At 43.3% G+C, this 14776-nt stretch overlaps 1 protein-coding gene across 1 annotated transcript in view; it reads right to left on the reverse strand.

Moving 5' to 3' along the window:
• Positions 1-14776, reverse strand: part of MAPKAP1 (mitogen-activated protein kinase associated protein 1) — a 280354-nt gene that overhangs the window by 27931 nt on the left and 237647 nt on the right. The window contains 1 exon segment of the mRNA XM_023510481.1: positions 2159-2296. Within this exon segment, the coding sequence (XP_023366249.1) occupies positions 2159-2296 (138 nt within the window).

Raw genomic sequence — 14776 nt, forward strand, 5'->3', positions numbered from 1 at the left:
GGTGCATGTAGCTGGTGCCCCTGAGCTGAGCTGACTTTTAAATGCAGAATCCCTAAATAGAAAAAACAGAGTTCCTTCGGTTGAAGAGAAGCCTAAACCTAATCCTGCCGTAAATACACATGCCCAAGGTGCCTAGCGTGCTGAGGAAGGTGGTTTGAAAAGCTCTGCTTTAGGGGATAGGAACTTAAGAAGTGTTTTTAAGGGCAGTGGGCCTCAGGAAATGCCATAATTTCTAGATCTCTGCAGCCAGAGTGAAAGAGGAAGAAACCTTTGTAAGACCCATACGTGCAGTTTTTATACAGAACCATCTAGCATATGTGAAAAAAAGATGAAAACTTCCTACTAGGTTGTCAATACTAAAATGACGGGGCCCACATTTGTGTGGTATCGCTGATGCTGGGAACTTGGCCTCATTTACACAGATGTGTATAATTATTCTCTCCTGCCTCAATCCCTAGACAGACTGGGAGGTGGATGGCTATGAACCTTTTCTCCATTCCCTGTTAGGCTGGGTATGTGACATCGTGTACCTTCAGGGACTGCATCACAACCTCCTTGGGACAGTGAGCGTCCTGGTATGACATTGTAAGGGAAACCTGAATCCTGCTTCTAGTTCTTTCCCCATCTTTCCACTCCAGCTTATCCCTCTGTGCAACAAGGAAGTGACTGTCCTTCATTTCTCAGAGACAGGGAAAATTATTAACAACAAAATGCTACTTTTCAAAGCATCCTCAGTTCTTGGGAAGAAAGATGCCAGAACAATAATATCTTTCTTGGCTGACAAGCTGGAGTGAGCGGGATTAGGAAGAAAATATTTATCTGAAGACAGAGAAAAGCCAGCAGCCTTGGGGCAAGGCCCCTCGAGCAGCAGGCAATTGTCTCCCCAGCCTCTCACAGAATCAGAGGCCTTACTGGGATAGTTGGAATGGTGGGAAGGAGTGAGGATGGCCTTACCCCTTTCCCTATATCTAACTAAGCTCTCCCTTCTTGCCAACCTGTAGGCTAATGAATTGAAAGGACGAGAAATTATAGCCCAGCACAGCTAGACTTGACAGAAAATTTAAAGCCCCACCCATAAATAAGCCAATGCCCAGTGCAAAGCCCCTCAGGCCCCTGTGTAGTCGGTATTACTTCACAAGTTAGAACCATATTATAAACACTTGCTGGCCTTTACATTTCTTATTGTTCCTTTTGAGTATGTAATTCCTTTTAACATTTGTTCTCAAATTTACTGGACACTGGACATAGGGGATTAATAAAAATTAGATAAGCAGTTGGTATCCCAAGTTACTAAATCAGAATCTACTCAGGTGGGCCCTGGGTAACTGCATTTTAAAAAGGCTACACAGATAATGCTGATATATACCAGAGCGTGAGAACCATTATCTCACAGCCTTCTCTAGGCAGCTAACGCGCCCTTATATAGTTTAAACATTTTTCTTCCAAGGGGGAACTTTCATGTGTTCTACATGTCCTTTTTGCCCCTTGATACGACTAAAGTCCTAAAAATGACTAAGTGATTAATCTAAATGCTACACCCAATTACTTAACTGCAAAAATATAATATGCCGAAGTATACAACTGGACTGTATCTATTTTGATAATTTAACCGGAGGAATGCCAACCCGGCAGTAATCTCTTCTGTGGGATCAGGTGAGAGTTTAATTATGAGCTGGTAGGTCATGCAGCTGCCAATAATCTGTGAGGGTGGTGGGGGTGCTGACACTTCTAGCATGATGGATATCTAAATGTAGTCTTCAGCTGCCTTGGGAAATCCCTGCTTCCCTTGATCTGGCATGGAAGGAAGGGAGGTCCAGGTCTGACTGGTCAATTCCCCCAAATGGGCAGGGAGCACAAAGTGAAATGAGGGCTCTGATGAGTGCAAATTCCCAGCAGAAATCTGGCCCTATTCCCCCCGCCCCAAGGGCAGGGCTGCTGAGGTCAGGAGCAGGACTGCAAGGTTGTCTGCTGCCATCAAGAACAGACAGGATGGGTACCATAATACAATCCCATTTGATTAAAAGAAATTTCTGGTAATGAATTAAACAGACCCAAGGAAAAAAAGGACACGGTGGCAATATATTCTCCTGGCACCCAGCACACAGAGGGAAGAGAGGGGAAAGAGAGAAAGGAGACATAAATAAAAGGGACTACTCACTGGGGCTTTTTTCTTCAGCAAGGTCACAGGCACAGAGCAGGTCAGAATCGATTGAGATGGGTTTCTGCTTAATCCAAAACTTAGTGCTGGCTTTCTGATTCGTAACAGGGTCTATCTCTACTTTGTCTCCAGAGATACCTGTGAAGTGAACGAGAGGATAAAAAAGAAGCCATAAGAAGTAGAAAGTGTGAGTTCAGTGTAATCATTTGACCTGTTTTATAAATCCTAAACGGGATGAACATGAGCTCCTTCTGAGGGCTTTGGGGAATGCTGTGGGTTTTTTAAGACAGACATAATGAGACTCCAAATGGCACAGAGAAGTTGCATAGTCTGGTTTACCGGGTGGGTGAACTGGGGAGGTGAGAACAACCCAAAATATATGAAAAGGTATTAAGGAACAGACTGTCTTAGGTATATGGTAGAGTACAATATAGAATTCACCTACATATTATATCTCTCTATATTATAATGAAAATTAACCATCAGGCTCACTTAGACAGTTTCGATCCATGTTCTTTTCTTTGTTTAAAAGATGATCTGAGGTGGACAGATAAATCTGTAACATCCCCTATTCTTCAATATCTAAGCTACTCATGAACAATTTCTGAGCTGGAAAAACCTTCCATGCTAAAAATAGCATGGGGGAGGGGGAGGAAACTATCTCTTCCTTTTTGTGACACTAAATCATTTCCCAAGCTATATTTAAAGGAAGTCACAGGAGGATCTAAAGGTCCTTTACATAAAACCTTCCAAGTTTAAGTCCTGGAGCCTGGGTTCAGGCAGTGGAGATCACTGCTTCCTTGCTGAGGTAGAGACTTAGCACTGGGTGTGAGCCTGGTGCAACAAAGACTTTATAACAGGAATCCAGAATGTTAAATACTGGCACTTCAGGTTTCATTTTCAGAGCTGTGAAAGACACAACATGTTGTCTAGTGACTGGGAATGAAGGTGTTTGTAGAACAAAGGTAATACCAGGTATGGGAGGTGGTTCAGGGATAAGTGCAGAAATGAACAATTGCTTTCCCGGTATAGCAGAGGAGTATACTCTCAGCCTGACACAAATGATCTAGTCTAGATGTGCGATTCCCCCCTCCTTTTTGCTGAAAATTGGGGAATCTGTTCATGAAGTGAGACAAAAGCCTCCAATATGCCTTCTAGAGTGGGCCCCATATGGGACTTTAAAAGTAATTATTTTTTAGGCCATAGTTTAAAGGTCAGGGTCAAAGCAAGAAAAAGCAAAATGAAGTAAAGATGTAAGATATAATTAAAATAATCAAGCATATATATTGCAACAGAAAAGAGAATCAGAGTTAACATATTTCAACCTATGAGTCACTCAGAAATTTTTGAACAAAATGTGAGAAAACTCAGTAAGCCAAAAGAGGCAAATGAAAGAAACAGCCCCTTAACTACCCCCATAAAAAACCCTTAAACCAAAACATATACATGCAACAACCATCACAGTCTGACAGTGATTTTAAAATTAAAAAAGAAAACAAATGCAAACAAAATCCTCATGATGAGGTCTGCTACACACTCCATTTATTTATTTCTATTTTATTTTATGAATAAATTACAAAGACCAGTTAGACAAAGACAGAAGGCTACCTACAGAGACTACAGTAGAGACTCTCTGCCATCTTCCGAGGAGAAAATGCAGTGCTGGCTGTTTACCCCTGCTCATTACTGTGTGGTCTATGGTAAAGATTAATAATTGGTATTTTTTTTTACTAATCAAACATTGGGGTTTGTCATTAGACATTTCAGGAATATCATGTTTCAATTAGGCATGATGTCCTAAGTCCAATTGACTCTGGACATTCAGTTCTAGATGATTTCAGGAGGGTGAGAATGTATCAGGAGACCAATTGTATTACATTTCACTTAAAATAGATTACCACTATCTAGTTACACTCTTGCCTCCAATTTGGTCATTAATTGTTAAAGATCTGGACATTTCTATAGTTCCCTGAAAAAAGAAAAGTACTTAAGCCAGGGTTGTTGATAGCAAGAATGTGTGTGTGTGTGTGTGTGTGTGTTTTCCCCTCCTGCTTCTTATTTTGACATTTGTAAAAGTCAAAATGAACAGAGTAAAATAAATGTGCATATCTCTTATGTGGAAATAAACCCTGCCCCCCATTCTGTTCTCAGAATGGGGGGGGGATTATCACCAGGGAGACACGGTTTTAAAATTTTGTTCTATGGCCCTGCAACTCTTGAAGCTGTAGTCAGTCAATATTGTTAATGTACCTTGTTAATTTGATAGGATTTGTCAGGTAACTCCACTGGAAAATTATATAAAACTGTTCCAGATGAAAAGATGATAGTGACATGAATTAAAGTGATAGAACAATAGTGGAATATAAACCAGAAATGACACCCAAAGTGGCTGTTGATTTATTGCCATACTGAGTTTGGTTCTGGGCTCCCATGTATATTAGCGCTACAAATCTGGGTCCATTTAGCAGAGGGATGCTCATACATACATCACCAGCTCCTGCTCCAAGCCAAGGTCACTCCCCATTGCATCAATCTTTTCAACAGAGCCTACTTCACAAAGCAGGACTTTTGTAACCATCTCAGATGTAACAGACTCTCGTTCCCTTTCATCTTTCTTTTATCATGTAAAGTACACTTTAACTTCTATTATTTTTATCTGCAAATTGTTACTGTACAGTTCATCCATTATAGGCTGTATCTCTGCATCAATTGCCTACGCTGTGCACGGCCACAGGAACGCTTTCCCAATGACGCCCTTTCCTGGGGTTATTGTGCACTCACTGTTTACCAAGGAGAACCCCAAGACTGGGGCTTGGGGATAAAGTCGTGGGAGACGAATATAATAGGTTCAAGATGGGCAGACAGGTGGAAAACCATTTAAATAATTGGTGTGTTCCAAAAAAGTTGTGTGTAAATCAGATTTTTTTTCTGAACTGAATCTCATTTTCCCACTGACTTCTAGTTGCAGAGATACTTCATCTTCATTTTGGATTGATCTGTAATTGGCAGGGGCTCTGAACACTTTAGTTTTAAGTCTCTCTGCCCTGTAGGCTTTCAGTCAAGTAGTTAATGATCTGTAAAGCACTTGCCTGCCTAGAGGAGTCACTATTTAAAAGAACCTGTAGGGGAATCTTTCCTGATGGGAAAAATCCTTTTGTACATTAAATAATCTCACCCCACTTGAGATCTGTGTGAGTCTCAGCTTCTCAAAGCAGAGCCTGCAGCCCCACGGGGCCCTATTTTCTCCTGCTTGCTCTGATTCCAGGCTGAGAGGGCCCCAGACAGTCCACGGTGGGGGCTATCTTCTGAGCATACCCAGACCCTCTGCCACTAAGAGAAAGTTGGTAGAATCCAGCCTGGGGGCAGAGACCTCTTCTGTCCCTGGCCTGAGGTCTTCTTGGTTAAAAGGAAGAGTCTGGTGGAGGGGAAACCAGTTAGGAGGTTGGTGCCATGGCCCAGGCCAGGACCAAGGATGGCTGGGGGATGCAGTGGGGACCTGCAGGTTAAAGACAAAAGCATGAGGACTAGGCAAATGACAGGATATGGGGTGTGAGGAAGAAGGGAAAGTTAAAAGAGGACCCTGGGGCATCACTGTGGTGATGAGGAGAGGCAGAGGAGGCTGTGGAAGCTGGGATGGTGGGGATCTCAAGTGGGGAGGACAAGTAGTGCAACTGTGACTCACTTGTCACTGTCAATTCTCTGCTGCGAAGGGGAGTGGGTAGGTTAGGAGGGCAGAAGCAGCACTGCCTCCCTGTGACAAAGGAGTGCTGAGGGAAAGAGGACTGCTGTGCGCATGTTCCCTGTGGCTTTCCTGAAGTCAGAGAGCAAAGGTACAACCCCAGCAGGCTCACTGTAGTTCCTGCTTCAACAGACACAGGCACCAGGAATCATCTGGTACAAGCTTTTCCTTAAGCCTGACAGGTATGAGGCCAATTACGGCACCGTTCGCTGAGCACCTGAAGTATTAACACAGCAACTAATATTAACCGGCACCAACTATGTCCCAGGTGGTTAGAGATCCATTGACTCAAATCTCCTAACAATCTTATAAAGTTGGTTACTATGTTCACCCCTATTTCATAGTCTAAGAAACAGAAACACAGAGGGGTTAAGTAACTTGCCCAAGATTACCCAGCTCAAAAGTGGTAAAGCTGGAATTTGAACCCAGGGAGTCCAGTCCAGAATGTGTCCTCTCAGACATTACACTATTCTATAAGAACCATGCTAAACGCAACATACCCAAGGAGAGGGAAAGGTGCTTGGTTAAGGTCAGGGAGTGGAAAAGCCACTTTTCAAACCCCAGAGCTGTCTGCTTCCAGTGTCTTGGTTCTTTTCACTGCTTCGTACGGCTCCATCTGAGTCAAGACGATGCAGTAAGGAATTACGCCTAAATAGTCTTTAGTCTGTCTGTCAATCGTCACCAACGGACAAATAAGTATTCAAATATGCCAATAAATGCATACATGTATTTTTGTTCATACATGGCAAACTAGAACATAAAATCTAATCAACATCTTTCTTTTTGACCACTGAGCATGGTTTTGATTTTCTTGGCTAAAGTTTTTTGTAAAGTTACTGAAGGAGGCTCAGAGCCTGTGGCTCAAGTGAAACCCAATCCCATATGCCAAACTCATCACACCACAGGTGGCTTAATCGTTAATAACTTGCCTTTGCAGAGGAAATAATTACTTCTAATTGGCTAGTTCCAAAATGTGTGCACATCCCTCATCCCTCTCCCTTGCCTTGCACTGGAGATGACATCAGAGGCTTGAATGCTCCCACTGCCTCCTCCACTCCCCTTCAGAATTGGTTCACCAGCCACTGCACTTCTTCCCTCTGGGCCCAAACTTAACCTCGCAGTTCTTTCCAACACAGCCCTATAAGTAACCCCTACTAATCAATTAAAGTTGGTTCGTAAACTGAAGTCTATTCTCCACCCCTGCTCTACCAGCCAGGAAAGCTTACCGAAAAAACCCATCATGCCTAACCATTCCATGTATTTCTCTAAAACATTCTTGGGATATTTCATCTTGTCTGCTTTCTATGTTGGACCTAAAACTGCAAATGACCTCTAGGTGTAGACCTTGCTTGAGTTTCTACCAAGTTGAAGCTATATCCATTAACTTCATCTTCCCTGTACCTAATTCAGTATGCCTGACCCCTTGAGGGGAGGTCAACCACTGAGACAGGGATGCTACCCAAACATGCCAAAGTTGGCAGGAGGGAGTAGGTTGGGGAACACTGACATGAGAAGGGTTAGATGGTGAATGCCAGCCATGATCTAGGAAGCCCAGAGTATATTGTCAATAAGTATTTGTTGGCCAGCTGGAAGAAGCTGAATTATGATGCACCAGCCAAGGGGCTGCATAGAAACCAACACAAAAACAAAGCAGAGAGGGCCAAGACATCACTGCAGTGGTACCTCTCGTTGCATAGTACCTTAGAGCAGTGAGTCTCACCCTAGTCATCTGTCAAATTCAATAATTCCCTGGCCTCATCCCAGAGCAACTGGTTCAGAATCTCCCCTTGCCAAGCATAGTGGCTCACATCTATCATCTCAGCACTTTGGGAGGCCAAAAGTTTGAGACCAGCCTGGGCAATATGGCAAGACCCCATCGTCACAGAATTGCTAGGCATTGTAACACATACTCATAGACCCAAAGACCCAACTACTCAGGAGGCTATAGCAGGATGATTGCTTGAACCCAGGAGTTTGAGGCTACAGTGAGATAAGATCCTGCCACTGTACCCCAGCCAGGGCAACAGAGTAAGACCCTGTCTCAGGGGAAAAACAATAAAAGAATCTCCCCTTAATTGTGGTGACACACAGCCTCACAGTATTCAGTGGACTCTCTTATCCCTTATCTCTTCATCCAAACTTGTTTTTACTGACTGGGCAGGTCAACCTGAAAAGTAGTTTGATGGTTGTGCCATTTGTACTAACTTGGCTCCTTTGTCTTATCATTTGTCAATGTACACCCGTCCTGTGTCCCTGTAGGGCTCTGTTACTAAACACATAATACATCATGATTTCCATCTGTGTCATAATTGCATCTACAACGTAACGTAATTTTATATAGAATATACAGAATCTGTAAAGGGTTAACAGATAAAGGATGTAAGATCACCTCTACCATGGGTCCATGGGTACTTCCTTTATCTCTTCATAAAATTCAGTATGTATAATCATATTACTTGTGATTATAGTAGTTATTTATCAGAAGTATCAAGTACAATACCATATATTGTAGAGAAGGTAAATCAAGTTTGTGGATGTCTGCCCAGAGTGCTGTGCTGAGGCAGCATCACAAATTATTTCTGAGGCCAAAAGTAGTTCTGGGTGACTGTACAAACAAAACGTTTTCCCTTATTTTCATTTGGGGTGCCTGTGGAACATAGTTCAGGTAGTTAGATGATCTGGAAATGCATGTTCTTAGGAAATGGCTTCATCTTCCTTCCATGCTTCCATTTCATTTTCTCATTGAACCCTAAGGGATACCCTGTTCCTTTCTGAGACACTAAAGTGACCACCAAGAGACATGAATCACACTCTACTCCATAATCCCTGGGTCTGTTCAGTAATTTGAGGATGGCAATTCTACTGTTAAGTGATTGTTCTGTCCCTATTGGGACAGCATTTTCTGAACCAAAATATGGAATTGAGTTTAATAATATTAATGAACTTGTAAGATAGCAAGACAAATAATACTATTATATCAAGACTGCCTCCAGGAAACTCCTTAAGCACATTAGTGCTTAATGCAGTGACTGGGTTAAGGGAAGTGACTGGGAATGTCAGAAACTCCAAGAGCTTTTCTTTTTTTTTTTTTAGACAGAGCCTCAAGCTGTCCCCCTGGGTAGAGTGCTGTGGCATCACAGCTCACAGCAACCTCCAACTCCTGGGCTCGAGCGAGTCTCCTGCCTCAGCCTCCCAAGTAGCTGGGACCACAGACACCCGCCACAACGCCTGGCTATTTTTTGGTTGCAGCCGTCATGGTTGTTTGGCAGGCCCTCGGCTGGATTCGAACCCGCCACCTTAGGTGTACATGGCTGGCGCCTTAGCCACTTGAGCCACAGGTGCCAAGCCTCCAAGAGCTTTTCTAACGGCACATGTTCCACTAGTTTCCTGCTGCCAGAGCCACCCTTTTGAGAATTCCTGTAAATAATCCAGAATTGTTAATGACAATGTGTCAGGTTCCCCAGGTACTTGAGAAAGAATTGAGAACTGGAAAAAGTTGAGAACTACTGGCATAATGGAATTAATGGCAGTAGGATTCATGTGAGTTTATCCACGGCTCTGTATCATTTCTTCATCCTTAGAATTTGAACTTCAACAGTGTCCCAGGGTCTGACATGGGAGCATCTGTCTTTCCCCCACTCCACAAGTAATATTATAAATTCTTCTAGGAAACAGCATTACTGCTTCTTAGCTGACATTGTAAGTTCACTTGAGAGAATTTACCCCTCACCTAAACACAGGTTTTCTGAAACTAAATATGTCAGGTCTCATTTAGTAAGTTCTGCCCTGGGACAGAGCCCTGTACTGAATGCTCCCGTGCATTTGTTTGTGTTCAGGCTACCCCTTAGTTTGCATGCCCAGGCTAACAATGTAGTCAAATACACTCAGACTTGTCCTTGAGTCTCTAAGTGACCATACACTGGCCTTGGCAGCTTTTAGCTGTAATTCCTGAACAGATTTGCAATGACTGCTTGAATCGAACCAGTGATCTCAGGCCACTTGATCTCAAGCAAGGCTCTACTGGGTTTTGTTTTAGTTGTGATCTAAAATATGATTTTGTCATCTATTTTGAGTGCCAAACACGTTGCTGGAGGCAGTGCTTTTTATACTGTAATGCATTTGATTGCTGTGTGAATACACAGTGCTCTTGCAATGCAAGAGAGCTGGTATGTGTAAGCCCTGCCTGGTTGGTAGTATGAGGATATGAATTACGGTTACAGCTCTGTCATTAATGGGTGACATCAGACAAGTCATGTCCCAGCCCTGAGCCTCAATTTCTTCAGAAGGGGAATGAAAGCCCAGGACTAGGTGATCTCTGAGGTCTCATTAAGCCCAAACAGCATGTGTGTCTGATCCTGTGTGTAAATTCAGACAAGTTTCAAAGACTTCCCTGACTGCCCTGTGGATGCTATCGATTGGCTGTGTATATTTAGCAAAATCCACTCTGGCCCAGAGTTGTTCAGTGGCACTCCCTGGGGGCTTTCTGGGCTTTCATAGGCTCTAGGTAACCTAAAGACAAGAGGATTGTAGAATTGTATGAAAAGCTACTCCAGGATTTTAACAACAGTGGGGCTTTTGTAGTCTTAGATTCAAAGTTGTAAGAAATTGATGAATGAACCACAGCTCATGATGTCTGAGCAAATAAATGGTACACTGGGAAATACTGAGACTTGGAATGTAAAAGCCTAGTTTTTGCCCAAGTGTTGTTTTGGCCTCCTAGAGGGGTATTTTAAGGGTAACTTAGGAGAGTCGAGCATTCTCCTCTGGCGTGATGAAAGCACCTGGCACGAGGCAACACAGTAGATTTAGCTAGACCAAGTTTACTAACTTGCTTGACCCTGAGCTGGTATATCATTTCACCTTTCTGAGGTTCATCTTTAATAGTAATTTGAATAACAACTAATTGAGCTCTCATTTTGTGCCAGCCCATGCTAAGTTTTTTATGTGCTTATGCTATTCCATCTGCATTATAACCTGGGAGTTGATACCTCTGTTACTCCCATTTTACAGAGGAAGCTCAGGCTCACCAAGAAAGTAACTTCCCCCAGAATAACCCCAGTGGGAATGTGCTAGCAAAAACAAGATCTCCAGGCTCAGTGCCCATAGCTGAGTGGTTAGGGCGCTGGCCACATGCAGTGGGGCTGGTGGGTTCGATCCTGGCCTAGGCCAGCTAAAACAACAATGACAGCAACAACAAAAATATAGTCGGGCATTGTGGTGGGCATCTGTAGTTCGCTACTTTGGAGGCTGAGTGAAGTGAGTCGCTTAAGCCCCAAGAGTTTGAGGTTGCTGGGCAGTGCCTGTGGCTCAGTGAGTAGGGTGCCAGTCCCATATTCTGAGAGTGGCGGGTTCGAACCTGACCCCAGCCAAACTGCAGCAAAAAAATGGCTAGGCGTTGCAGTGGGTGCCTATAGTCCCAGCTACTCAGGAGGCTAAGGCAAGAGAATCTCCGAAGCCCAAGAGCTGGAGGTTGCTGTGAGCTGTGACACCACGGCACTCTACTGAGGGCAACAAAATGAGACTCTGTCTCAAAAAAAAAAAAAGTTTGAGGTTGGCTCCACGCCTATGGCTCAAGCGGCTAAGGCGCCAGCTATGTACACCTGAGCTGGTGGGTTCAAATCCAGCCCGGGCCTGCCAAACAACAATGATAGCTGCAACCAAAAAAATTAGCTGGGCGTTGTGGCGGGCGCCTGTAATACCAGCTACTTGGGAGGTGGAGACTCACTTGAGCCCAGGAGTTGGAGGTTGCTGTGAGCTGTGATGCCTTGGCACTCTACCAAGGGTGATAACTTGAGGCTCTTGTCTAAAAAAAAAAAAAAAAGTTTGAGGTTGCTGTGAGCCGTGATGTCATGGCATTCTACGGAGGGTGCCATAGTGAGACTCTGTCTCAAGGAAAAACAAGATCTCCAAATTAAAGACCTGGAGACCTCATAGGATAGGGATTCCCTAGCACAAAAGTTTTCACAACTCCAGGTCTGAAAACATTCTTCCTAATTTTGAATTAAACTCTTGGAGGTTGCAAGAAAGAGACAAGCTCAGTGACACTTGGTGATAGTGGGAGGTTATTGAAAGGATTCACCTGCATGAGGGTGTTGGTCTCCTTAGCTGGATCTTGGTGCTTCCGAAACTGGGATGTAGAGCAGGTTGCAGGAAGAAGTCTCCCTACACCCCAAACCAAGGGCCAGTCAAGCCCCTTGTTTCCCAGCTTCCTCTAGCTCCTCATCACTGGGTCCGTGTCATACCCCTTAGACCAATGTCTGACTCCTGACAACAGTAGTCATTCGAAGGAGTAGTAATAGTCGCCAGCTGTGTATGAGGCACAAATTCAAGTGCTTTTTGTGCCTTATTTCACTTAATCCTCACAATGAGCCATGAGGTATATATTATTATTATGCCCATTTTATAGCAATTTTCCCAAAGTCACGTAGGAAGTAGGAAAGCTGATATTTGAACTTAGGACTTTCTGATTTCAGAGTCCCTATCCCTGACCTCTCTGTGCTATACTACCTTTAAATATAAAATGGGCTAACACTACCTTGCTAATTGAGGTGTGGTAAACTCTAAATAGCCACTTACATGAAAGGACCTAGCACAGGGGCTGCCCGAAGTGGGTAACTCTGAATGTTAGCAGAAGATGATACACAATGCTAATTCCCTTTTATGGAAATCTTGTAGTTAGTTAGGGTCTCCTTGTGATACCCAGGATAAAGCCGTGGACAAATAGTTTCCCTAGAGAGTCGTGTATACATTAGAGTAGCGTTTTTGTTTATTTTGAGCTGTCTTGTTAAGGTAGGATTTATATGCTGGCGATGATGTAGGACAGCAATCAGGCAGTGTTTTCTGCCTTTGACAGTTGGTGTGATAGTTTGCTTCCAGTGAAGTTTGACTCACTGTATCTGGAAGCTGTCAGGAGTGGGAGCATGAAAAGGTCATGACGGATGGCTGTGGGTAAGTGGTTAGGGAGAGAGCTGGTAAGGGAGACAAACGGCCTCCCTGTTCCCGAGGGAAGGAGCTGACCCTGGCTGCTCCAGGCCAGCCCCCGTGCTCCCTTCTTCCTCACTTGCCACAGCTGGGGGAGGGCAGCCTGCTGGGCACTGGTTTGAGAGTGGCCTCAGGTGGTGTAAAGAAGCTCACTAGCACCTCCCAGCAGCTTAGGCCCTGGGGTACTGGGAGCTGCTGGGGGAAGTATTCTTCAGTTTAGGGTCACTTTTCACCATTATTCGCGTACTTGTTCTTCCCCACATTTTATACTGGGAAAGGGTACTGAAGTCCAAAACGTGTCAACTTTTTTTTTTAATTCAGATGAATATAAGGGTAGGGATGGTTAGGTTACTTTGTTTGCATTTGTCCAGCAGAGTCCAAGTTGGAGTTGAGCCCTTCACCTAGGGAGTGTGCTGTGTCACCTTACATTGTGCCCGTTAGGTGAGAGCTTACCAATCCCCTCCCTGCACTTGAATTTAATTTTTTCCATCATGTGTGGGTATAGTTGTTTATTGGTTTCCTATTAGTGTTGCATATATTGGCTGCTTTTCCATTCTTGTGATTTTACTAAGAAGCATGTTCTTAAGCTCCATCCAGGTAAATACAAAAGATATAAAATCTCTATCCTTTTATGGCTGAATAGTATTCCATGATATACATATACCACAGTTTATTAATCCATTCATGAGCTGATGGGCAGTTCAAGTTCCTTCAGTGTCTTGGTGATTGTGAATTGAGCTGTGAATGTGCTTATGGTAAAATGATTTGTTTTCCCCCTCTGGGTACATACTTAGTAATGCGATTACAGAATCAAATGGAAGGTTTACTTTAAAATGTCACCTATTAAAGCGATGTTTGTTTTTATTTTTGAGAGAAATTTTCTTTTGGAAAAATACAGAAAAGGAAAGGATATAATCCTGCTAACGAGAGTCAACCACTCTTAACCAGTTTGGAATGTACTCTTTTGATTTCTTTTTTGTGAATGTTTTCCTTTCTTTTTCAATTGTGTCATAAGAATTTTTCCAAGTCAAAAATTTTCTTACGAATAATTTTTCATGATTATGTTGTATTCCATTATGGTTGAATTAACTCTTCTTTTATTGTTGCCATTTAAGTTGGAGAAATGTAAATTTGACAAAAGCCAACTTCCCTTATTTCCCTGGAGACACATTTAAAATTGGAATTACTTAAAATGGTACATAAGTGCTACTTTAAGGAGTACCTCTTCCTTTCCTTCAGTAACTTTTTTTTTTTTGAGACAGAGCCTCAAGCTATCCCCCAGGGTAGAGTGCTGTGGCATCACAGCTCGCAGCAACCTCTAACTCCTGGGCTCAAGTGAGTCTTCTGCCTTAGCATCCCAAGTAGCTGGGACACAGGTGCCTGCCACAGACTGGATATCACACTGTATGTCCTGATGGCAGAGGCAGGGGGAGAGTTAGTGCTCACTGAGTAGTAGCCACGTGCCTGTAAACACCAAGTGCTTTACACGCACCAGATTATTTCACTAATCCCTCCAAGTCGCAGTTTTCTGTCATGAAATGTGAACAACTATCAAAGTGGTGTGTACATTCAATGATGGAATAGGGACGAGCATTCTTTGTATGTTACAAATCACCACAGAACTACAGAGTATCATCGGCACAATGCTGATTTGCATACACGTGATAATGTGGTAGTTAGGCCCAAGGCTCAGCCTGTCAGTCTTGGGTTCTGATCTCAGCTTCACAGCTCACTAGATTTCCCCCTATAGCCCAGTTTTATCATATAAAAAATGAAGAGAGTACTGTATAGTACTGTGATTTCAGGGGCACTGCATGCAAAAGAGTGATCAGCAAAGGGCCTGGCACACAGTAAGAACCTCATAAGAACTGCTTTTAAAAACTATTTCTTATTAATAT

This window comes from Otolemur garnettii, unplaced genomic scaffold, assembly GCF_000181295.1.
Source record: "Otolemur garnettii isolate 467f Iridium unplaced genomic scaffold, OtoGar3 scaffold00014, whole genome shotgun sequence".
Classification (NCBI taxonomy): domain Eukaryota; kingdom Metazoa; phylum Chordata; class Mammalia; order Primates; family Galagidae; genus Otolemur; species Otolemur garnettii.